This window comes from Salmo salar, chromosome 14, assembly GCF_965601325.2.
Source record: "Salmo salar chromosome 14, fSalSal1, whole genome shotgun sequence".
Classification (NCBI taxonomy): domain Eukaryota; kingdom Metazoa; phylum Chordata; class Actinopteri; order Salmoniformes; family Salmonidae; genus Salmo; species Salmo salar.
The window spans coordinates 32,935,236-32,962,022 of NC_138304.1; the positions used below are offsets into that span (position 1 = coordinate 32,935,236).

Sequence of the window (26,787 nt, forward strand, 5' to 3'; positions counted from 1 at the left end):
TGTGTTGTGTTTGTGACGCATGTTCTGAATTTTGTTTACTCATCATAGACTTTACATAACACCAGTGTGTATAACATGTAATAAACATAAAATACTGTACAGTAGGCCTAGCAATTTTTACATCAATATCTCCACACACTACAGTAGTACACACACACACACACACACACACACACACACACACACACACACACACACACACACACACACACACACACACACACACGTACACATCAGTACACCCACTAAAAAGTAGCAACATTCAGGTGTGTGTACCTAGTCTTGTCTCCAGACAAATGTGATGACAGCCAGCTCTGGTTCAGTGTCATTTATTTGGGGGATTGATTAGATGCAAGGAAAGGAGATGAATGTTTTGGGAAGTAGCCTTCATTTGAGATATTGCTATAATGTTTAAGAGATAGAGATGTAGGATCTTGATTTGATCACCCTATTGCAGGAGAACTTTAAAACTTGTAGCGTATTTGACGTTTAAAAAGGCTTTTGAAGCAGGCTCAAATTAGGATCATACATCTGTAGCAGAGTCAGTGCATTTTTCTAAATACTCCTATTTCCTATGGAAAGAGCTGGATCCCAGCTTAGTAAGGCGCTGATCTGAAAGACTGTGTTAGATCCATTAACCTGCATGGCCATCTTAGACAACAGGCCTGTTGAGGAATCACACAATACAACAAGCTATAGCAAAGTGAACTGCTACCCTTGACATGTGATGAAAATAACACAACTCATTAGTACTGCACCTAGAGTGCCTTATTCCCCAAACAGGAACATCTTTAAATACTGCTCTTTACAGTCAAAAAAGTCAAAATGATCATAGTAAACACACACTTTCATAAGGCCCAACTTGACTACCAGGTGATTCAGTAAGATGCTATTCTATGGCATGGCAGGAGCATGTGTTGCTAAAGTCAATGGTGATTTCAATAAGCACATTTCCCTCCATAGTTTTTATGTGAGTAAAGTCATACTGTATTAAAAAAAAACACCACAGCTGTGATAGAAACAGGAAGTTTCGGTACAATTTTATAAATGGCAACAGATAATTCCTTTGTTTGACATCTTTTTATCTGTAAAATTAATTATGCGAGAAATGGATGTGGAAATGCCTTTACGCACAAATATTGATATAATAATCATCATATCGAAGTAAACTTGGGAGTCATGCAATGATATGTTGTGTGGTTCAAACACTAGGATTCGGGAAACCATGCAGTTTATTAGGCTACAGATTCAATAATTTATGATGAACTTCACAGGGTGGTGAAAGTGCACGGTAACCTTGATGCTCCTTTCCAATAAATATTGATGGTCTGATTCTGGTGACATGATGATCGATACTTGACTGCCGTTTGACAAATAAAAATATTCTGGCTCTTATCCATAATAATCTCATCATGTAGGCCTAGACCACCTGTTTCTGCGAGTTGTTGACTAGAGAGCAAGTGCTTAGACCAGAGCAGGCAAATGTTCTATTTTAACACAACAGAGTTGAAAATGTGATGGAAACTGATTGAACTTTTGAACATATTTTCTTTATGCAGATTTTTTCATATTCGCATGAAAATCTTTCGCCAATTGGATGGAAACCGAGCTACTGTCTCCCTCTCTCAGCTTGTTGTTTCATACTGCCCCCTCTGCCCTGGCTGGCTGGCAGGGAGGGGATAGGCCTCGGTGTCATCAACATACAAACATCTCTATCAACCAGAAGACTGCAGACCAGGACCAACAATATCCATCACCTGGCTGAGTGACCTGATAGGAAATCACTGTCACTACTTGAGGTGAGTTCAAGAACATCTTGGCGAGAACAGATCTTACATGAATCCAATGGCCATCTCCATAGCTTAATAGCCCATTTCAGCCATAGTCTGAAATTGTCCCATCACAATAATCAAAATATAAACAATGCTGTGGTAAAAATACTTGTATCACTAATGTTTATGAAAGAGGAAAATAAAAACTTTTGAAGTGTGTTTAATAAATATTAATGTGCCACATCATTATTAGGCCTATGAAGCAATGGGAACATGCTTGATGAAATAATAATCATATTTTTTCTCTTCCAAATTAATACTATGTGTGATTCAGGTGAGATGTGGCAAATTGAAAGCAGCGTTACCTGGGGGTTCTTCCGTTAGAAAGCCAGTAGGCTACTGCACCCCGCTACACAACATCCTTTTGTAATGTGCACACTATTTACCCCTGGATTGCTCCAGGCTAATGTCTCAATAACGTTCACTCCTTTCTCAGGTCCTTCACACAAAGGACTTAACTAATGATCCATGGACAAAATGAAGCATTTAAATTTATTCATTAATCATTCATCTCCAGCTCATTGAAAATGCTAAACTTCCACAAAATTAAGATTGAATATTGAAAAGTGATTGAGGGAGACAGCTTTCTAGAAGAGGGAGAGAAAATGAGAGAGGGAGAAAAAAAATGAAACAACAAAAACAAGTGTGCTTGTCTCCTGAGAGGAAGTGTTTTGCTCGGGCATTGGTCCGGGTGGTCGAGGTAGTGTACTAAGTGGTAGTTAAGGTCACGGTGGGTTTTAGTAGTCCTGATTAGATCTCCAAATCTGGAGAAGCTTAGAATTTCTGTCAACACTGCCTGTAATTATTCTCTTTTCCAATTAATGGTGACATAGATTAATTATCTGATGAGGCAAAGCCAATTGCAATCATTCACCCTGCTAAAATTAGATCAGTCCTGGCAGCAGCATGAAAGTCACCTGTTTCATTGTTATGGATCTCCTGCTGGTAAGAGAGAGAGAGAGAGAGAGAGGGGGATAGTGAGTGAGTGAAGCGTGCTGGGGTAAGTAAGTTGTCTGGCACCAGGTGAATGTCCAATTACACTGTTATCTGAACTGTAGGCATCTTCTTCTTGTTCAACCCAATGGCATCCAGACCCGCTTGTTTGTTCACTGCTGCTGTCTCCATCGTCGCAGCATCATCACTGGTTGTTGAGTCATCTGCCAGAGAGTGCAGAAATGCAGAAATGCGCCGGATTGCTTCTGACAACTCCTCCTGTTTGAATAAGGGAGCAAATAGAATCAATGAATACATTCTAATTAAGAAAACAGAGTGACGACAGTCGTCAGACGACGTTGAGTCGGGGAGATTAGAGGGAGAGCAGCAGCTTTGACGACAGACATACAGTAGACAAAAACAACTCTAGTGTTGATGTGATGCTTTCTCCGTTCTCTGTCTGTTTCACTACTTGCTGCTTGCTCGATGTGCTGTCTAGAGATAGTGAGAGTAAGTTACGCCCAGCGTCTTGTTCTTTATTTTGTAGAAGGAGAGAGCGAGAACAAGAGAGAGAGGCTCCTGGTTGAACCATGGCGCAGGTTCAGTGCGCCTGTGTTTTAAAAATCTCAGCATCCAGTTTTTCTATTAAACTGCCTGGCACTGTCAACCAACTTGGGAATCTGAACCGGCCTAGCCATGCAGAAATTCTCTGACTAACAATTATATCAGAAACAGGATCTTGGATTACTGTCCCTGGAGACTGGGGCTAGTGGGCGTCTGCTACTATCATTACTGGCCATTCAACAAGCACTCTGCACTGTGAGCCTCACCGCTGTTAGCCATTGTCAATTATGCCATCCCTGGTGTAAACTGGCAGAACACAAAAACTCAACTGCCAGTTCTGGCAGCGGTGTTACAGGATGACAGCGCCCCCACCACCACACACACCCACCATCCCACACCGCCCATTGCCTCCTCCTCTGAAGCTACTGCAAAGCAAGAAAATAAGTTACATTTGGCTTCATAATGCTAGTGTGCCTTGGTGGTGGAAGTGCAGAGCTGACCTTTCTGATCTTCTGCCAAATAGGTTAAGTGGACATGATGGATTAGTATAGTACCCAGCAGGATTCAGTCCATGAAGACTCCATTTTGGTACATTTGTTTCATTATGGTTTGTTCTGTTGGTGCGAAGTGGGAACTGTTATGAGGCCATCACCATCAGTATATAAAACATGCAGTGCATCACTGAGGGGCTTTGGTTTTAACATGAACGTTACTCGGAGGGTCTTTCTGTTAAAAGTATGCACTGCTTTATTTGTAAGTGTGCACTACTTAGAGGGTCTTTGATTTTTAAGTGTGTACTACTCTGAGGGTCGTTTTGCTTAATGTGTGCACTACTCTAAGGGGTCTTTCTAAGGGGTGTGCACTACTCTTAGTAAGGACCCTGAGTAAGGAAGCTTAGTAAGGAAGCTTAGTAAGGAAGCTTAGTAAGGAAGCTGTGCGTAGTGCGTAGTAAAGCCTGCTTTAGTCTGCAGGAGCCGGGTTGGGGGTTTAATGTGAGTAGCTGCTCTGCTCTGAGGGACCCTGTGCTGGGCTGTGACGGGTGACGGTGCGCTGCGCTTCAATACACCAGCTCTTTTGTCCTTCACACTCTGCAGCTCCCTGATAGCTCCTCCCTCCTCCTCCTCCTCCTCCTCCTCCATCTCCATGCTCCACTCCTCCCTGCTCTGCTCTACCCTCTGCTCTGTGTTCAGCTGCCTAGGGCCTCCCCTCCTCTCTTCGGGGCTAGACCTGGGAGACATGACTGCTCCCTCCCTCCCTGACTGACTGGCTGTAATGTCTGGCTGGATAAGACCAATCAAAAAGCATGTCGGCAATACAAAGGGGGAAGGAATGGATGGATAGGGAAATAATGACTGAATGTGTTATTGCTCACTGTGTAGAGAAGACTAGACACAGAGGGTCTGAAATTATGTCAAATCAATTCTATCTGGGAAGAAGTCTGATCGAATCAAATCAGTTGAATTATAATTTGAATCGCAATGAAGACCTAAACAAAACTTGTATTGTCTAAGTCTGTGGGACTGTGACATAGGTAATGGTAGTGCTAGCTTGGAAAAAGCTGATAGACATGGCTGGCTGTCACACCTGGATAGAGAGCAGGGGCAAGGAAACAATGCTGAATGTAAACACCTCTGTATAAAAAATATAATGGGTGAGAGAATGTGAATGGTTCCATGGTTGAATGGCACCTGCCTGCTACACTATGATGGTCAGTGAGGGTGCTACAGGACAGAACATTTGATAAAGATTCATCACTCTCCTTCTGTCCGCTTTGACCTCCTCTCACATCTCACCACATATTAGCCACCCATTATCCAGTAATTGAAGATCTCCACTTCTCCATGCACCCCTGCAGATTCAGAATACGTGCCTACTACTTTTTCAGCAAAACATGAGAAAGGTAGCTAGGGGTTATTCAACCTAGGAACACAGGAGGGGTTGTAGTTGTACCATAGATAGTTATCCAGTAGTAACACCCAACACAATAAACATAAGGCAGACACACAGCCAAACGTAATGTAGTGAATAAATATGCGCCCTAATAGAGTGAATGTATAGTTCTCTGGAGAGGAGAAAGGGCAAAGCTTCAGATGCCGGGTCGCAGCATGCCATAGGCACTCGCACCGAAACATCGTCAATCACGTCACTGCGCCGGCGTTGTGACGACTGGATATATGGAGGAAGGGTGATGGTGGCGTCTTTAACTCTAGTGTGATGACGCTACAGACGGGTGTGGTGACTGGGGAATGTTTTCCTGTGGGTTAGTGGACTGGTTAGTTCCCTGCCAATGGAGGCATGACGCTCAGCTCAACATGTTTTAACTTTGGGATGCCACACATGCTCAGCATTACATGAAGTCATTACATGAAGTCATTATACTGTCATAAATTATTATACTCTTATTAAATTAATAAAATCTACTCATCCCATGAATCCTCCCAACGCTTAAAAATATTATTGTGATATACTGCAGGACTAGGCAGGCGGATTGAAGAATTGAAGAAACCCCATTGAACTGGAATGGTTATAATGTTGTATGTGTGTGGATTCACAAGGAAAAATCCTGTGAAACATGCATACCTGGACAGTTTTTATTTTCTGGTTGTTCTCGTTATTGAGGGTCTGGAAGCGGGCCAGTTCAGCCTGGCTATAGAGGTTGCGTTGTCTGAAGTATTTCACCACAGCTTTGTGCATCCTCTTCTGCAACAAAGAAATCTAGGAGGGGGCAGACAGGGAGAAAGAAGGAAGGGAAGAGAGAAGAGAGAAAAAGGAATTGGTAAGGCAGGAGAGGAAATTAATGGCAGTGTTCAAGAAGAATGATGGAGGGGAATAGAGAAAGCAGTCAATAGCCCATTCTGCAGTACACAGGCCTGACAGGAATTTCACAGTCTCTTGGTTTCTCTGCCCACTCGTGTGCAGTCATCAGAATCGAGTCACATCTGGCTGCCAGGATGGGGGGTTAATTTTCTCTAAATGCTTCAGCAGTTTTGTTCTAGCTGAGGCAAACTCTGTGACTGCAAAGCTGATGAGTAAAATATTTCTACTTCACCCAGTTTAACTTTATATCAATCCCCTCAAGACATATTTTACACATACACACAGAGTCATGAACCCCCCACCGAAACTAGAAATTATTCCTAGTCTATTGGAAAGACATGATGCTCGCTTGCTTTATTATTTGAACACAGTTTCAAGCAAAGGGGTTTCTTTCAATTCTGATAGATGCCATTGCTTTTTCTCCCTCCAACTCGGTTTTCTTCCTGCAAAGCTTATCATTGCTTGGCAATGTGTTCCCCAGTGCATAGAGAAACTAAAGCGAATTAGCTCAGCCATCTACTGCTGAAGGAAAGACAATAACAGGAATTCTCTTCATAGCGTGCCCTGTTAAAAACCTGTGCTGAGAGCTCCATCCACATAAACAAAACAATGCTTACATGCAGTGATGAGGCCACTTAAATGAACCATAAGGTAACTGATGCTACTGGAGGAGAAATAACACATCACCATTGAAAACCACTTTTAGGTTAGTGCTATCCTAGTAGATGGGGGTAGGTATAGTAGGTAACCATTATACCAAAAGGGTATTTTGATATTGCCTAACATTTGAGGAAAGTGTTGGGTTGGATCATTGAAGCATTTCAGCTATGTGCAGGTGATAAACAAATGTACCAATTGTAACAGGAACTTACTGTATAATGTCAACTAATAACAAATGCCATAAATTCAGAATGTATCTTTGTGTAGAATGTCTTATTACTATGGTGCTAACTACGTTTGTATTATAACAGGCCAAAACCTGTAAACCTTGGCTTGATGAGTCAGGCCAGTAGAGCGCCTTAGCAGGAGCTTCCATTGGCTCCCTCTGCTGAATATCAAACATTTTACAGGCTCTTTAAACAACTGAGAGCTTCTTCCATGTTTGGAGTGAACCAAGTCATTCCAGTACACAGTATTGCTATGGGCTGTCAAAACATGTGTGCTATGATATGATCCCACCAGTGTGCTGGGTCCTTTGAAGCTAGTCTTTCTTCTCTGGGACAGAAGCAGGTTAGTTAGCCACTATGAATAAAACCCTGTAACATTGGGTATTGAGAAAAAAACAACTGATGGAAATTAGATTGTCAGAGGGATATGAAAATCAGCAACAACAAAAACTAAAAGGAATGAATTACATGAAATCTGTTTCTATTTAGAATGAGAAAATGAGAGATGTTGGTAGGTGGTTCTGTACTAAATGTCTATGTCTAGAGCTGAAACAAACACAAATGGTTAAGGAAGGCTAAATACAGAGTAAAAGAAAAACAGGCTTTGATCATGAGCGTGGAGAATCCTGCCCACAGGATTTTATTTCTGCATTTTTCACTTGATAACATTCATTCAGTCAGATGAGGAATTGCTCAAGTAAAGGTATTAGTCATTTTGGAGAAACAAATCATGTCTATTGCTTATTGCCTGAAGCAGTGCATGTTTTATTTCCTGTTTAGGCTATTGAATATCGTCTTCATCTGCAATTCCTTTTAAGATCAAAGTTAAATTGCGTCCTGGACCATAAAAACCGAAACGGTTTAAATGTTGTTTTCTGTAGCCTCTCTCACAACTATTCAACACCTTTAGGAGTATACGTTGTTCTGTAGTTTTCATTTAAGACCTTTGGGAGTATTAGCATTGAGAGTGTATTCTCTTTTTCTATTATTGACCTGTACCTGCTAGCCCATTGGACACCTAGCCCATTGGCCAACCTAGCCCATTGGCCAACCTAGCCCATTGGCCAACCTAGTGAACAGAAGCAAACATAATGAAACATGTCACCTTGGAACACCTGTATAGTGAGCTTAGTCTTTATGCGTTTGCATGAATTACATCCACCTATCCTCTCTCTAATCTCCCCCTGGGCAGAAATACTACTATATCACATCCATCATCCTCCTACACTAAGGTTATCTCATCAAGATCAGATTACTGCAGTCATCTCCTCATTGGTTACCCAACTAAAACAATCTGAAAATTACTGACCATGCTAAGAAACATTCCAATCAAATATAATTTAACATAATATCATATAATGATTTAAATGTATGATTCAATGATAGTGATTATGATTCAATATGTAAAGCTCTATAATTGTATAACATTAGGAAGTAGACATGTTCAGTAGAGAGCCTACCTGTTTGTGATCATAAAAAGATGCCTCTGCTCGATTCCTCTCGTCAAACACCCCTACAGCCCCCTGCTTGGCGATCATCAGGACTTTCTGAAGGGCTCTGTACTCGTGGGCCAACTCAACGTTCTCTCTTAGGGCTACCTTTAGGTCGGACTACAACACATACACATACAAACACACGTTCAGTTACACAGTTTCACATATATTGATAACAAGGTGTCCTGACAATTTTAAGCACTTGACAGGACTTATGAGCGTGGTCCACAGTCAGAAAATATTGAGGAGACATGGCAGGTTGCAGCACAGTATGACTGAGGAGGTCCATCATGGTGGTTGGTTCCATCAACCCCTAGTGGAGAAGAGCTGCTACAGTCCTACCAAGGAACAATACATGCTGAAGCAGCAGTTATACTGCACTGTATACAGTACATGTTGAATGTCAGCTACTGTGGATCACTGTCCCAGGCTACGGCTATAGAAAGGAGAGATAAACATTCTCATGAACCAATAGGCCTGGGAGTGAATCCATGGATGTACAGTATGTATTTAGGGCATACTGTATACTCAGAATTATGACAGGCTTAAAATGAATTTCCAATAACATATTTTGTCATAGGTTATTTAGTAGGGGGAACAAGTACACGTGTGTGAGACTATATGTGTGTGCTTGTGTGTGCATACTACTGGATGTGTGAGTCTTATAATCTAGGGCACACAGGGACAAATACAGACAAACACTGACTGGACACTATTCTGGAAATCAAATAAATAACAATGACTGGGTAACTCTCTCTCTCTGCCTGCCCTCTTCTCAAGTCTCAACCCATTCATTCCCAGAGTATTTGATCACTGTGCTGCTGTATCCATTGTGCTGCTGTATCCTGGTGGTCTCGACTGTACTGTGCTGTACCTGCAGAACGAAGGAACATAATGAAGTGTGTCTGCAGTAAAACACAACAGCAGCAGCACTAAGGTGATGAGTTTAACCCAGAAGAAAGAGGGGGGGGGGGGGGGGGGGGGGGCTGTAAACATGACAAATGCTTTCTATTGATTCCAGTTTTAATTACAGCAGGCAAGGCATGCAGCACTACTGACTAAGCCCATCTGATGGCTGCTGTTATCTGAAGTGTAAATGGAACGAATTACACTTCATTGCCCATAAGAAACTTATGGAGTCTGTAGTTTGGTTGCGTTGTTTACTTTATCCACGGTGACAACTACACAGAACACCAGCTAGCTGCTTGATTACATTAATGAAGGAAGACACTATGTTGATGGTGGAAACGCTTTGGAAACGTTTGGGTTTGGAGATCATGACAGACATTTACAGTGCCTTCCGAAAATATTCATACCCATTGACTCATTCCACATTTTGTCGTGTTACAGCCTGAATTCAAAATGGATTAAATAAATAAAGAATTCTCATCCATCTGCACACAATACCACATAATGACAAAGTGAAAACGTGTTTTTAGAATTTTAGCTAATTTATTGAATATTAAATACAGAATTATCTCATTTAGAGTATTCACACAAAGAGTCAATATATGTTAGAATCACTTTTGGCACTGATTATAGCTGTGAGCCTTTCTGGATAAGTCTCTAAGAGCTTTGCACACTGGGATTGTACAATATTTGCTCATTATTATTTTCAAAATTCTTAAAGTTCTGTCAAATTGGTTGTTGATCATTGCTAGAGTCTTGGCATAAATATAACGACACAAGGCGAGACCCAGATGCAGACACAAGAGGCAGATGGTTTGAGTTCTGATATTTATTATAGTCCAAGGGGTAGGCAAAAGGCAGGTCGGGGACAGGCAAGAGTTCATAACCAGGTCAGAGTCCATAACGGTACAGGGCGGCAGGCAGGCTCGAGGTCAGGGGCAGGCAGAATGGTTAGGCAGGTGGGCTCAGAGTCAGGACAGGCAAAGGTCAGAACCAGGAGGACGAGAAAAACAGAGACTGGGAAAAAAACAGGAGCTAGTAGAAAAACGCTGGTTGACTTGGCAAACAAGACGAACTGGCATAGACAGACAGAAAACACAGGTATAAATACACAGGGGATAATGGGGAAGATGGGCGACACCTGGAGGGGGGTGGAGACAAGCACAAGGACAGGTGAAACAGATCAGGGTGTGACAATAGATGTCAAAGCAGATTTATGTCAAAACTGTAACTCGGCTATAAAATTTCATAATTTCCAATCCCCCATATACACTGTATATATTTTTTGATTTACTGTCTTCTTGGCAAGCAACTCCAGTGTAGATTTGGCCTTGTTGTAGGTTAATGTCCTGCTGTGTCTGGTGGAAAGCAGACTGAACCAGGGTTTCCTCTTGGATTTTGCCTGTGCTTAACTCCATTCTGTATTTTTTTTAATCCTGAAAAACTCCTCAGTCCTTGATTACAAGCATACCGATGACATGATGCAGCCACCACTATGCTTGAAAACATGGAGAGTGGTACTCAGTAATGTGTTGTATTGAATTTGCCCCAAACATAACACTTTTTAGTTAGGACAAAACGTGAATTGCTTTGCCACATTTTTGCAGTATTACTTTAGTTTCTTGTTGTAAACAGAGTGCATGTTCTGGAATATTTGTATTCTGTACAGGCTTCCTTCTTTTCACTCTGTTAATTAGGTTAGTATTGTGGAGTAAATAAAATGTTGTTGATCCATCCTCAGTTTTCTCCTATCACAGCCGTTAAACTCTGTAACTGTTTTATAGTCACCATTGGCCTCATGGTGAAATCCCTAAGCTGTTTCCTTCCTCTCCAGCAACTAAGTTAGGAAGGACGTCTGTATCTTTGTACTGACTGGGTGTATTGATACACCATCTAAAGTGAAATTAATAACTTCATCATGCTCAAAGCAATATTCAATGTCTGCTTTTTTATTTGTTTATTTTTTACACATCTACCAATAGGTGCCTTTCTTTGCGAGGCATTGGAAAACCTCCCTGGTCTTTATGGTTGAATCTGTGTTCGAAATTCACTGCTCGACTGAGGGACCTTACTGTCACGCCTGCTCCCGCTCCTCCTCTCTGGCGATCGAAGGCGCCAGGCTGCCCATCATTACGCACACCTGTCGTCATCATTACGCACATTAGCACTTCATTGGACTCACCTGGACTCCTTCACTTTGTTGATTGCCCCCTCTATATCTGTCTGTTCCTCAGTATGATCCCCATGTCAGCATTAATGTCGTTTTGTTTCCCCTGTCCAGACGCTGTCCGTGTTCTGTTTCATGTCCGTTATTTATTAAATGTTCACTCCCTGTACTTGCTTCTAGTCTCCCAGCGTCTGTCCTTACACTTACAGTTAATTGTATGTGTGGGGTACAGAGATGAGGTAGTAATTCAAAAATAATGTTAAACACTATTATTGTAAACAGAGTGAGTCCATGCAACTTATTATGTGACTTGTTAAGCACATTTTTACTCCTGAACTTATTTAGGCTTGCCATAAGAAAGGTGTTGAATACTTATTGACTCAAGACATTTCAGCTTTTCATTTTAATTAATTTGTAACAATTTTGAAAACCATAATTCCACATTGACATTATGCGGTATTGTGTGTAGGCCAGTGACACAAAATCTAAATTAATTATATTTTAAATTCAGGCTGTCACACAACAAAATGTGGGAAAAGTGAATACTTTCTGAAGGCACTGTACCTGCTGAATAACTGGACTCCAGCTGATTTTGATTCATTTAATTTCAATTGACTCAGTGTATGGGGCGACTTCATGAGTTGAATGGAACTGTTTGTGGACAAACAACAGTGTTTTGGTGAGAATTAGGTTAAGATTAGGGTTAAGGGTTTTGTTAAGGTTAGTGTTAAGGTAAGGGTTAGTTATAGATTTTGGCTAGTTGGACTGTCAATGGGATGCAGGTCAGAAAAGTCCCCTTAATGACTCCCCACACACAAACACAAGCCTCCTCTGAGCTGTTAGCAATACTAATGTGCTCTACCTGACAGTTAATGCATTTAAAATGTTTATGAGTGTTTTGTTCCCATTCAATCACCAGGCCGACAAAAGTATGTTGACACTGACAGACTATGTTTTTTTCAAAACATCCATAAATCACTCATGCCGGCCCCCATTAACTTGGGTCCGTAGTAGGGTGGTCCCATGGTGGGCATGGAGGTCTAGACGCCCCCTTAATGCATTTAAAACGTTTTTGAGTGTTTTGTTCCCATTCAATCACCAGGCCGACAAAAGTATGTTTTTTTTCAAACCTCCATAATTTACGCATGCCGGCACCCATTGACTTTGGTCCATAGTAGGGTGCTCCCATAGTGGGCATTGAGGTCTGTATTCCTACCGAATGCATTTAAAATGTTTTTGAGTGGGTCCGTAGTATGCTGTTCAAATAGTGGGCATGGAGGTCTAGATGCCCCCTGAATGCATTTAAAACCTTTTTGAATGTTTTGTTCCCATTCAATCACCAGGCCAACAAAAGTATGTGGACACTGACAACCTATGTTTTTTTCAAAACCTTCATAAATCACTGATTCCGGCCCCCATTAACTTGGGTCCGTAGTAGCGTGCTCCCATAGTGGGCATGGAGGTCTGTATGCCCACGGAATGCATTTAACATCCCAACAGTCAACATCCATGGTGACCTCTGGGGCCTTCCAATGATAATATGAGGTCAGCATCTTTCTCCTGTGTAATTTTATATCTCAATGTGTCCAGTCATTACTGTGTTTATTCGTTCTCTGAGTCACGCACGGCGGGTTCCAAATGCTTAGTGTGCTTATTATGTTATGCTAATGTGGACATTATGTGTGTGCTTTATATTCAAATCAAATCGAAGCGTATTGGTCTCGTACACAGATTTGCAGATGTTATTGCAGGTGCGATTTGCAGCTTGTGTTTCTAGCTCCAACAGTGCAGTAATAATACCTAGCAATACAAAACAATACGCACATAATCCAAAAAGTAAAAAGAAAGACGTTAATACATTTCAGAACGCGTATAGAAAGTATGGACAGTATATCAATAGAAACTGTGTACATCAGTAGTTATATAGGACCTAATGAACATAATGATCAAATTAACCAATTTCCTTATAACTTAACACTCGCTCTAACTCTTGATCTTTTTATTTGGTGAGAGGGGCGATAGGCCTATTGTTGTTTCCATTACATTTTTTTCAAGTGAAAAAGGCTAAAGCTATTTTTGCATGATTGCCTTTTATCAGGCTAATGGGACTTGTGTCTATGAGGAAGACTTCCTAATTCTTAAATTGTCTCACGCCAACAACTTCTTTAAAGTTGCTGCACTCGCGGATGCATGGCGGCCTAGCTCCATTGCCTTTTCTTGTTTTGAACTAATGCATTCTTGATCACCGTTTAATGAAACTCTATACCACATGGCGATTTCACATTAGATAAGCCATGTGAGACTCCCATCAGCCACGAGGCGGTGGCTGGGCTGATAATCCTGCATGCTGCAGATGAAAACCTTACAATAAATTGGGCTCTCCCATTAAAGGGGCAATCTGCAGTTGCTATATCAATTTTTGGACTCGTAAATTAATGATATATACCTATACGTTTCTTGAAGAATATAACTTAGAAATGCCTCATGAGCTTAATTCAACTGTCTTACTCCATCAGAACCCAAAATATAAGCTTGTTTTACTGCAATGTTTCTAAACAAAGTAAATGTAAACAAACTCTATAGCCTCTAAACATGGTTAAAACTATAATGATGATATCATTGACGGTCACTCCTTGCATCCATAGCTCTGTCTATGAATTTGAGAGTGGTAACATTTCTCCAGTCCCATCCCTCACCTTTTTACCGAAACAGGAGCGGGGACACCCCTGGTTATTCTTTCAACTGCTGATTGCCACTTTAAAACAAAGCTTAAATATAAAATAATGTATACCACAGACATTTTTTACACTCCTTTTTGAGGTGAATACAAAAAATATTACATTGGTAAAAATGTGTTTTATCACTGTGTTGTCAATGGTGTGAGGTTGGGAAGAATAGGCTTGTGTTTAAATTAATATGATTATTAAACATATAGGTAACTGAATACAGCAAATGTCCAACCAAGGAAGATTCACCAATACAGGAGAGGCCTTCCCACTGGGCACAAACTGGGTGAATCAACGTTGTTTTCACATCATTTCAATGAAATTACATTGAACCAACGTGGGATACATGTTGAATTGACGTCTGTGCTCAGTCGGTTATGAGTTTGGAAAAATACTTTCCAACAGTTAGTTGTCACTACTTTAAAAAACACAACACGATTGACCTTGGCTTGTAATTCTAATTGCTTAGGACGCTGTTGTGGTCTTCTCACAACGGATTGTAGCGAGTAATTCCAGTGACACTAATCCACAAATAACTACACAATAAGCTGAGGACCCTTTCAGACTTTCTCTCGTGTTTGTTACCAATATACCACTTTGAAGACAATTGCCAATGGGCATGTTTGAAAACTAACAAATATTTTTAGCCTACCTGTTTTTAGCCTACCTAAATGGTCTCAATTCCAGTAAGATTAGCTGTATGAGGAATACCAGTAACACTAACATCAAATACAGTGAGTACAACATAAACCAAACCACCTTGTATTAACCAAATTACCCAGTGTTTTACCTTGGTTTCCTCCATTTTTTGCTGTCTGGTTGTGAATAGAGAAGTGTGAGTTTGCACTGCTTGCTCAATCCGTTGTTGACAGTTGGTGATATCACGTTCTAAGGTGTTCATGATCAACGTAGCTGTTTGGTTTTTGAACTCTACGGCGTCAAAGACGGACCTGATAAATACAGGTGAACGACAATCAATTGATTTGGAATAATACCAAGCTGATTCCTGTGCTAATATCAATGATGGAAAAGCCAAGGCTTCAAAGTTAATGGTGACGCTTCATGCTCTGAGCACAGCATGAATCAAACTAATACATTCAAGCTTTCCAGGGTCTCTGGTGCAGCAGGCTTACAATGATAATACATTCTAAATAATCTAGATAGGGTAGAAGGCCTATTATATTATATTGGCAGAGCAGAGGGTGGTTCTGAGGAGAGGACAGATTCTTACTGTAGTTCCTCAATGACATCTGGCATTGTGGCTGCTGTTTCCTCCATCCTGTCAGACCCTGTTCTGTATTCTTTGGACTTAGCAGTGAGGACTGTGATTCTGCTCAAGGCGTGGTCAAACCTCTTGGTAACATCTTGGTGTAATTCCTGTCAACGATAAACAAGATTGAAATGAATGAACCATGCGCCACAATGAAACTTGGCAGCTTGATTTCAACATCAAGAACTTTTATTAAGTCCCACCACCCACCTTGTGATTTCAAATACATTACACTATCACTTGTAAATCATGCGTGTGTATTAGGTGTAATACATTATATTATGAAATGTGTTGTGCTAATATCTATTACATTTCTCACCATTTTTTAAATATGGTGACTGTGTGTAAATCCTTGCTTTATCTTACCTTGGCTGTATTTAGATGGTCAAGTTTCAGGTTCCTTTCCTTTTTCAGACAATTTGCAGTGTTTTTGTGTTCGTTTAGAATATCACAGAGTTTCTCCCTTAAACGTTCAATTTTCTGAAACAGAGAAATTAATAATCAATTGAATTTAAAACACTCAACATATCTCACTAAAACGTTTGTAATACAGTAAACTGAACATAAAATGTTAGATTACCTCAGATTTATCATTGTAAATCTTTCTCAGTTTTTCCATTTCAATTTCCAGTTGTTTTGTTGCTGATGACACCTCTTCAAATTCCTTATGAAGTTCCCATCTGGCGTTTTCTGTGTTGGTTTGCTCCTGGTGTAATTCTGCTTTAAATGTTGTTAATGTTTCCTGAAATACAGTTTAAAAACGTAACAAAACTGTTGTACACAAGGAATCATATCACCTTCCAAGATCAGTCTTACGAGATGACTGGTTTTAGAACACAGCTGACTGTAAAAAGATGCTTGACAGAACCAACCGTAAAAGTCGAAACTACAGAAGACAGACAGAAGAGATTTACCTTCAGAATGGCTTTGGCTTTCATCTCGCTCATCATGTCTTTCTTCAGATTCTCAATCACTTTCTGAGGAGATATATGTATGTGTTGCATCAGTAACACTAGTAAAGAAGCCCACTTCATCATGGTACATGAATCTACTAGTGCATATCTGAATGTCTATCTGCAAGGGCTCTTTTCACAAACCCACCTTGATAGAGACTCCAAGCATGGATGAATCTCTAAAAGCATGAGCTTCTCTCACCGACAACTAATGCAGATTATGTGATTGACAATATCTAACGGAATTTGAATCTAAACATCAGACACTTGTGTCAATGAGGAGATGCAACCTTCTCTTTATGTAGGATTAATTTATAAATGAGTGTCTCTCTAACTTACCCTCATAAATTCTGATAAAATGGATCTCTAGTTATGTGTATGGTACTACAGGTAAGAGTGCATGGATCTCTACAGATGTAAGATCTTAATTTGAGCCAGTTTGCTACAGCAGGAAATTAATCCTACAGCAACAAGAAATGTAAATATTATGTGGATTATAATTCATGGACATTTTTGTAGTGCTTGATACATTTTTCATAAGGAAAATCAAGTCTGAAATCTCAAAGTGGAAATTACAAACCTCACAAGCCTTTTTAAACCTCAAATACACCACACGTTTTAAATGTCCTGCATTGCAAATTAAGATCTTACATCTGTAGCCTTGATCATACTACAGGTAAGAGTGTATGGATGACAAGTTAAGTGCATGTCCCTTTCCACACGGACCCTCATCCTCTGCTCCTCCATGAAGGTCTGCTGCTCCAGCTCCTCCAGGTTGACCTTGGTATTAGCGTGCATTGCTGCCACCTGGGACAACTCCTCCTTGGCCTCTTCTCTCTGTTCCTCGTTCACACTGATCTTCTGTAGCATGCGCTTCCTCTCCTTCTGAAGCTGCTTCACTGCCTGCTCACTGATGGACATACACAGACACATACGTAAGTATGCACACACACACACAGAGCTACGTAAGTATGCACACACACACACAAATGACATACAGTACCTCTCATAGATCATGTTACTGTAGTCCTCAGTCTCTAGTTCATACTCTTTGTTTTCCTCGTGGAGAGCCAAGATGTCCTGATGTTTCTTACAGAACACCTCCTCGGAGTGAGAGACCGATGCTTCACCTGCAAGTCTCTGGAATATGCCCCGGATGCAACGTTAGGAAGCAATAAATATGCAATAAGTTGTATGCAATAAATAAAGTATTGTGAGAAATATTCAATGCCAACAATAACTATCATGAGATCACTTACAGTTGCATGGACTTCTTTCTGCAGCTCTGAAATCTCTTCCTTTAATTGTGCAATTTTTCTACCTTCATCTTCAATAAATATGTTCAACTCCACAACCTGTTGCCAAAGAATAACTAGACATTGTATTCTCAATGTGGAAGGAACATTGGTGCATGTTTCAGCATATTCCTTAAGTAAAATTCCTCATTCATTCGTTCATTCATTAAATTATGATAAATGCAGTTGTTCACAGTGATGAAAATAATTTAAGTTACAGACTGGCTCACATGTGCTGACGTAACATACAGTACACAGTTAGCACAGTACAGTACTCACCAGATCATTGACTGCAGCCTCCTGCACCTCTAGCACAGGGATGCGTTGTGACATGTCTCCCCACTCCTCCTCCTTCAAAGCCACCCTCTCCTCTGTCTCCTTCAATGTAATGCAGTAGCCATCCCAATAATCTATCAGCTGCTGGAACTCAGTTCTGGACAAAATAATACAATCATCTTTTGAAGTGAAATTATGAATAAACTTTGCATGTATGTCTAATTGCGCAAACTGCAAGCATGGCGCAACAGTTGTTAGTACTTTATAACAACACTGTCAGGTTAAGTTACCACGTGACTACAGAGATATTTGAGATTTAACAGGACAGATTACTTGGACAATTATTCCTTTGGTTCCTTCTAACCTTTACCAAAAAAAACTTAACTATCAGATACTTTATGTGAGGACAGACGCTGGGAGATGAGAAGAAGGTACAGGGAGTGAACATTTAATAAATAACGGACATGAAACAAAACACGAACAGCGTCTGGATAGGTGAAACATAACGACATTAATGCTGACACAGGGATCAAACTGAGGAACAGACACAGTTGAAGTCGGAAGTTTACATACACTTATGTTGGAGTCATTAAAACTTGTTTTTCAACCAGTCCACAAATGTCTTGTTAACAAACTATAGTTTTGGCAAGTCGGTTAGGACATATACTTTGTGCATGACACAAGTAATTTTTCCAACAATTGTTTACAGACAGATTATTTCACTTATAATTCACTTTATCACAATTCTAGTGGGTCAGAAGTTTACATACACTAAGTTGACTGTGTCTTTAATTAGGGCTAGGCCCCTTTTTTCTCAATTTCTACCTGAATGACGTGCCCATAGTAAACTGCCTGATGCTCAGGCCCTGAAGCCAGGATATGGATATAATTGGTACCATTGGAAAGAAAACACTTTGAAGTTTGTAGAAATGTTAAAATAATGTAGGAGAATATAACACAATAGATATGGTAGGAGAAAATCCAAAGAAAAACCAAACAGAATTTTTGTTTTTTTGAGAGACCATCCTCTTACAAAGGCAAGTATAAGGTCATACTGACAATTAGCTCCTTGGATACAATTCCTATGGCTTCCACAGGGTGTCAGCAGTCTATGTTCAAGGTTTCAGGCTTGTAACTTCAAAAACGAATAAGAAATATCAGTTTTAGGACAGGGACACAGTCTTGGAAATGTGTGTTTGGGCGTGCCATGAAGACAGGACGCACCTGCTAAAATCGGTTTCCTATTGAACATACTTCTTTCCGTAGAAATATTATAGTTTGATTACATTTTAGGGTACCTGAGGAGTAAATAGAAACGTACTTTGACTTGTTGAAACAAAGTTTAGGGGTAGATTTTCGGATTCCTTTCTCTGCACGTTGAACGAGTGGATTACTCAAATCGATGGCGCCAACTAAACTGCCTTTTTGTGATATAAAGAAGAATTTTATCTAACAAAACGATACTACATGTTATAGCCGGGACCCTTTGGATGACAAATCAGAGGAAGATTTTCAAAAAGTAAGTGAATATTTAATCGCTATTTGTGAATTTATGAAACCTGTGCCAGTGGAAAAATATTTTGATGTGGGGCGCCATCCACAAACAATCGCATGGCATGTTTTCTCTGTAATAGCTACTGTAAATTGGATAGTGCAGTTAGATTAACAAGAATTTAAGCTTTCAACTGATAGAAGACACTTAAATGTACCTAAATGTTTAATATCAATCATTTTTATGATTATTTATTTGAAGTGCGCGCCCTCCAGTTTCACCGGAAGTTACAGCTTGGAAAATTCCAGAAAATGATGTTATGGCTTTAGAGGCTTCTGATAGGCTAATTGACATCATTTGAGTGAATTGGAGGTGTACCTGTGGATGTATTTCAAGGCCTACCTTCAAACTCAGTGCTTCTTTGTTTGACATCATGGGAACATCAATAGTAATCAGCCCAAACCTCAGAAAGCAAATTGTAGACCTCCACAAGTCTGGTTCATCCTTGGGAGCAATTTCCAAACGCCTGAAGGTACCACGTTCATCTATACAAACAATAGTACGCAAGTATAAACACCATGGGACCACATAGCAGTCATACCGCTCAGGAAGGAGACACGTTTTGTCTCCTAGAGATGAACGTACTTTGGTGCGAAAAGTGCAAATCAATCCCAGAACAACAGCAAAGGACCTTGTGAAGATGCTAGTGGAAACAGGTACGAAAGTATCTATATCCACAGTAAAATGAGTACTCTATCGACATAACCTGAAAGGCCGCTCAGCAAGGAAGAAGCCACTGCTCCAAAACCACCATAAAAAAGCCTTTTTGGAGAATTGTCCTCTGGTCTGTTGAAACAAAAATAGAACTGTTTGGCCATAATGATCATCGTTATGTTTCGAGGAAAATGGGGGAGGCTTGCAAGCCCAAGAACACCATCCCAACCGTGAAGCACGGGGGTGACAGCATCATGTTGTGGGGGTGTTTTGCTGCAGGAGGGACTGGTGCACTTCACAAAATAGATGGTATCATGAGGTAGGAAAATTATGTGGATATATTGAAGCAACATCTCAAGACATCAGTCAGGAAGTTAAAGCTCGGTCGCAAATGGGTCTTCCAACTGGACAATGACCCCAAGCATACTTCCAAAGTTGTGGGAAAATGGCTTAAGGACAACAAAGTCAAGCTATTGGAGTGGCCATCACAAAGCCCTGACCTCAATCCTATAGAAAATCTGTTGATCTCAATGATCGGCTATGAAAAGCCAACTGACATTTACTCTTGAGGTGCTGACTTGTTGCACCCTCAACAACTACTGTGATTATTATTATTTGACCATGCTGGTCATTTATGAACATTTGAACATCTTGGCCATGTTCTGTTATAATCTCCACCCGGCACAGCCAGAAGAGGACTGGCCACCCCTCATAGCCTGGTTCCTCTCTAGGTTTCTTCCTAGGTTTTGGCCTTTCTAGGGAGCTTTTCCTAGCCACCGTGCTTCTACACCTGCATTGCTTGCTGTTTGGGGTTTTAGGCTGGGTTTCTGTACAGCACTTTGAGATATCAGCTGATGTAAGACGTTTTGTTGGCAAAACTGAAAAAGCGTGTGCGAGCAAGGAGGCCTATAAACCTGACTCAGTTACACCAGCTCTATCAGGAGGAATGGGCCAAAATTCACCCAATTTATTGTGGGAAACTTGTGGAAGGCTACCCAAAATGTTTGACCCAAGATAAACAATTTAAAGGCAATGCTACCAAATACTAATTGAGTGTATGTAAACTTGGGAATCTGATGAAAAAAATAAATGCTGAAATAAATCATTCTCTCCACGATTATTCTGACATTTCACATTCTTAAAATAAAGTGGTGATCTAACTGACCTAAGACAGGGAATTTGTACTAGGATTAAATGTCAGGAATTGTGAAAAACTGAGTTTAAATGTATTTGGCTAAGGTGTATGTAAACTTCCGACTTCAACTGTAGATATAGAGGAAGCAATCAACAAAGTAAGGAGTCCAGGTGAGTCCAATGAAGCGCTGATGTGCGTAATGATGGTGATAGGTGTGCGTAATGATGGGCAGCCTGGCGCCCTTGAGTGCCAGAGAGGGGGAGTGGGAGCAGGCGTGACACTGTAATACTATTTAATATGCTGTATACTGTACTCACAGTCTGTCATTTAGCAGATTCCTGATGCCCTTAAGCTTATTGAACATCAAACCTCTATCCTCATCTGCTTTCAGTTCTTCCTTTCTCATCTCTTCTTGACAACTCTTCAGTTCACTGAAGGTCTTCGAAAATGTCTCAAGGGCCTAAAATAAAAAAATATATAAATATATGCAATATATTATATGCAATATATATGTGACAATAACAGTGTAGAAAAAAAACTTAAACAAAATTCATTGTGAACAGTACCTTATGTTGAGCCGTATTAATTTGGATCATGAAATCGCTCTCCAGCTGCAGTTTTTCCTTCACAAGAGGCCCATTTTTCTTGATGAAATCAATGTCCTCATTTAACCGCTGATTCAGAACCTCTGTCTTGATCATTCTATCTGTCACTTGGTGAAGTTTATCTCTTCTCAATTTCAGATGCCATTTCAATTCACTGATGTCTCTGGTACAGGCCTCATGCTCTGGAGAGAAACAGCACATATCCAGGTTTCAAGTAAAGTTGCACTGTAAGCAATATATAAAGAACTTACCAAACCTACTAGATTACAGTTTATTTTGTCTTCAACAACAAGTGTTACAGAATAATACTCTTAATAAAAGAGTGATAATAACAAGGGATCTTTGTCTTTATGTCACTGACTGACCTTTCTGGACAGCTACAGGGAACTCCTGCTGCTTCCACAGTGAAATACTATACATTTTCCTCCCTAAAGTTCTCCTTCTCTTCTTCTCCGACTGTAGAGCCTCCTCTGCATCCTGGCGATCAGCTTCCAGACGTTCAATCAGATACACTACTTCTACCAGGACGTCCGTGGTTTCCTTACGCAGCGGAGACAACAGGTCACCCTCTGTATGAAGGAAGAGAGATGCTCGTATAGTATACCAGTAGCCTTATCTATAGAAAAATATTGGTAATTGTCAGATGACCTAAGCTAAAATAAAATAAACTACAAGTGGACTCATAGTACAGAAAGCATCTGTAAACAATAGGGGCAGTACTGTATATGGTTGATTCAAAATAGTGCGCATGTTATAGATGCCATTACACTACATCTTTGTTCCTAGACACATTCTGTTGTGTTCATGGACTTCATCATGTGACACAAGGCTGTGCACTGTATCCCTCTCATTTGAGAAAATAAAAAAAAATAAAAAAAAAATATTCACCTCTTTCACCTCTTGCACTTAGTCCAATGCCTTCGATGTATAACTCTGTAGGTATCATTGAAGACACAGATTCACTGGAATTCAATCTGGAAAACATGGAACACATTTCTTCACATACCTGAAGAAATAGGAACATTCATTTCTGTAAATGTAAAGCTTTAAATGATGACTAATAAAAAAAATGGAATCAAATTGTATTCATCAGGTACACAGTTTAAAGAAGGTTTGAAAGGTGCAGCGAAATGCTTGTGTGCTAACTCCCCCAACATTGCAGTACAATAATCAATAATAAATATCAATAATAAGAGTCAAGTCAAAAATAGCAAGTAATAGAAGAGGTTGTATGCATAGATCAGTATAGATCATGAATGTGCTATGTCCAGTATGTCTGTACTTACAAATATCGTGTCTTGGTCACGCAGTTGACAATAGTATATAATAGAACACCAGCGTTGACTGTGTGTGTGTGGTTGTGTGTGTATATTTGTGTGTGAGTCAATGGTTTGTTTATGGGTGGTTGTGGACGTGTTAAACTATACCCCACAAGAATAGTAAACTAACAAAAATGTGACCAACAGGGGACATTTTTTTGGTCCCCACAAGTAAAAAGGCTATTTCTAGGGCATTTAGGTTAGAATTAGTGCTGGGGTTAGAATTAGGGTTAGGGGTTAAAGGTTAGGGTTAGGAGTTAGGGTTAAGGTTAGATTTTGGGGTTAGGGAAAATAGGACTTTGAATGGGAATCAATTGTTTGTCCCCATAAGGTTAGTTAAACAAGATTGTGTGTGTGTGTGTGTGTGTGTGTGTGGTGTGTGTGTGTGTAAGGGTTGGAGGTGACACATAGGACATAACATAGGACAAAAAGATACATCTTGCCTAAAAGTTTTTCTTTTTTGCTGTTCTTCATGAGACATCTGATGCTGAACATTTCCTGACTGGTAGAGGAGACAGGCAGACAAATGACAGAAATGTATTTATTTATTTTTTCATATTTTTGGCCCATAATAATTAACTCAAAAAGCTTTTTTGCATGATCACACTTTGACATCAGAATCTTACCTGTTGACACCAGTTCTCCACTTTCCTCTTCAGCTCCTGAATATGGCAAACAGCTTTGTTGACGCACGGTGAGGGGGTGTTAACCAGGGCACAACTGCGACGTCTGCTGGGGCACACTGCTTGAAGATCTACCTGATCTTAAAAGATATCAGAAATGACCAGCCGTAAATCAAAATTAAGTGTTAGACATATGCCCCGATTCATGATAATTTTGTGTTGGCTTGATGAAAAGCCAAAAACACATAACTGCTTTCCATAAATATGATACATACAAACAACAGTATGACAGTATAACATAAGGAATAATTAATATGACATTTGTATCCCTTAAAATCCGACACAAAGATATAGTATATCGGACACGTATTCCACTTTGTGTGAAAGAGACTTACTGTACACAGTGTTATGACAATACGACAATGATCTTATGTCATTTTCACTATCACCCATAAATGTCCATATAACCAATCACTATATTGTAAGCATCAGTGAATAGGCCAAGGGCCAGGGAAGCCTAATTTGAGGCTCCTGTGGCAGACTCAAGGGCAATATAGGCTTAGCGGTGGAAGGGTGCCATCTGGCTGCAGTATGGCTCCTGGCCTAAATGCACAATATTGAAACAGATATCCTACCCAGGCTAACATACACTTTAGGCCAGTGCTTTCAAGGCACAACATAGCCTACTCTATGTAAGATGATGCTGCAGCTGGAGCGCTCATACGAAATATGATTAAGCAAGTTGGCGACTTTCACCTTTTGTCATGGACTGTAATGTGAGAGTACATTACCTGCTTGTTGTGGAAATCTGTCTCATGTGTCTCTTTAGAAGCAAGACAATGTGTGATGACAGACAGTATCCCCATTGTATAACAATGCTACCACCTGTATCTCTGTTCTGTTTCAATTGTCTTTCAAGTGTTTAGGTGTGTGAGGGGCTTATTATTTGTGCAAAATTTCATTCAAACCTTGTAAACTTGGCCCGTCCTCCCTTGATGGAAATCTGAGTGGTTCAACTTCAGGCATTGTCGCAATATGCAATCTCCACAATACTGTGCAAAAAAACCAATTATTGTTAGTTAGATCAATGTTGGTGAAATTAAATCACTTATTTGCTACCTTTACATCTTGCCACTGTGCAAACTAATGGCAAAAAGCAGGCTAGCTGTGTGTCATGTCTTATGTTATGCCATGGAAGAAAGTCGAAGCGTGAGCGAGTTGGCTATCAACTTACTTGTTCCCAGAATGGATAGGCCTTCGTTCTTTTAAAATTATAACATCCTGATTCCGGCGCTACTGTAACTACCACCGATACGTTATCTGGAAACAATATATCCGGTGAAATTTTCAAAAAACTTTATTTTATGACCAGAAAGTTACAAAAAAGTAGTTGTAATGCCCCGTATGACTCTATTCCGTCTTGAATGGCTGCGTAAACTACCCGTGTCACATGGTTGCTAAGCAACAAGCAAAGGGCTGCATTCAAGAGCAGTAGCAGAGGTTTGTTCACTGTACTTTATAAAATGACAAATAATAACCCCTTTTGTAGTTTTTCACGGCTTCTCGAGGCCGTTTGCATGGCACAGGCATTGCTCGTCTGCCATCTAAGTTAGAGGGACATATTATGCATTGTATTAATTCAGAGGAACGTTTTCACCAAGGTTAGGCTAAAGTCTAGACATTTTGAGACACTATAACAACATTTTAGGATGATACGTTGCAGGAAGTTTCCCAGTAAAACTGTGTGTCTGACTAGAGGAATAGCAAATGTAATTATACTAGGGTAAGTAAGGCTTGTTGTAGAAATGAGTCATGAAACAAGTTGGCCTATGAATGAAAGGACAATGGGGCATCACATTTGTGCTTAAGCAATTGCACATGCATTCATTACAAGTACAACATAAAAATGATCTGTTTGTTGATCATTAATTGATGAGATACCAACACAATAAATGTCACTTCCTACTGGCAATCAATGCCATTTCCACTTAAAGCACAATTGAATGCTCTAGAAGTTAAACAAAATAAGGAGCAGACATTATATGCCTACTATTCTTAGATCTGTGAGACAGGTTCTAGGATAGGGCAGGGTCAATAAGACCTTAACTGGATACTGGTATGGAAGACAGGACTATCACAAAATATATAGATTTTATTACAAATATGGTACAGTACGCCAGTTACTGGGCAGGCGTAATTTGGATGTCACCAAAGGTAATTTACAGTTTAACAAAGGCCTGAAACAAAACACAGCAAATTTTAAGTTGAAGCTCAGCAAACTGATTTTCAGTGCAACACAGCAAACACAATATTCAACAGGGATTCAATATCAAAGGTCTAATAGATTAAAGTGTTACGTGCATAAAACTGCACTCTCTCTCAATCTCCCCCCCAAAAAACAGTAAGCTATTAAACACAATACATACCCCTGCTGCCTCAGCTGTCTCAAGTCCACTCCACTCGACACAGCCACCATTTATTATTTAGGTTGTTTTTTAACCTTCATTTAAGCAGGGAGTCATGCTGAGACCGCGGTCTCTTTCGCACATGAGCTCTGCATGAACACATCAATAAACAACAATTACACTATACATATCTATAAACACATCAATTACACCTCACTGGCACAGATGTCAATTCAACGTCTATTCCACGTTGGTTCAACATAATTTCCTTGAAATGACGTGGAAACAACGTTGATTCAACCAGTGTGTGCCCAGTGGGACAAAAGATGAAAAGCAAAACAACCATATGAAACAAACACATTCTTCAGTAAA

At 40.1% G+C, this 26,787-nt stretch overlaps 1 protein-coding gene across 3 annotated transcripts; it reads right to left on the reverse strand.

The window, feature by feature from the left end:
- Nucleotides 1-2,310: 2,310 nt before the first annotated feature.
- ccdc178 (coiled-coil domain containing 178) lies at nt 2,311-25,447 on the reverse strand. Of its 3 annotated transcripts, XM_014140135.3 has the most exons (20): nt 25,245-25,447; nt 24,979-25,062; nt 24,014-24,150; nt 23,831-23,889; nt 22,957-23,042; nt 22,434-22,637; nt 22,030-22,250; nt 21,781-21,923; nt 18,126-18,279; nt 17,811-17,906; nt 17,555-17,691; nt 17,278-17,461; nt 16,513-16,575; nt 16,179-16,340; nt 15,965-16,078; nt 15,560-15,705; nt 15,119-15,278; nt 8,494-8,643; nt 5,910-6,044; nt 2,311-3,044 (listed from the first exon to the last, which is right to left on the reverse strand). In XM_014140135.3, exons 2-20 carry the CDS (start codon nt 25,034-25,036, stop codon nt 2,868-2,870), a joined length of 2,586 nt encoding a protein of 861 aa, XP_013995610.2. In that variant the 5' UTR covers nt 25,037-25,062; nt 25,245-25,447; the 3' UTR covers nt 2,311-2,867. The 3 variants fall into 3 exon arrangements, with proteins under 3 accessions (XP_013995610.2, XP_045550147.1, XP_082817037.1); XM_045694191.2 differs by lacking the exons at nt 2,311-3,044; nt 5,910-6,044; nt 8,494-8,643 and adding an exon at nt 10,250-10,452; XM_082960911.1 differs by lacking the exons at nt 2,311-3,044; nt 5,910-6,044; nt 8,494-8,643 and adding an exon at nt 10,250-10,576.
- Between the last annotated feature and the right edge of the window lie 1,340 nt (nt 25,448-26,787).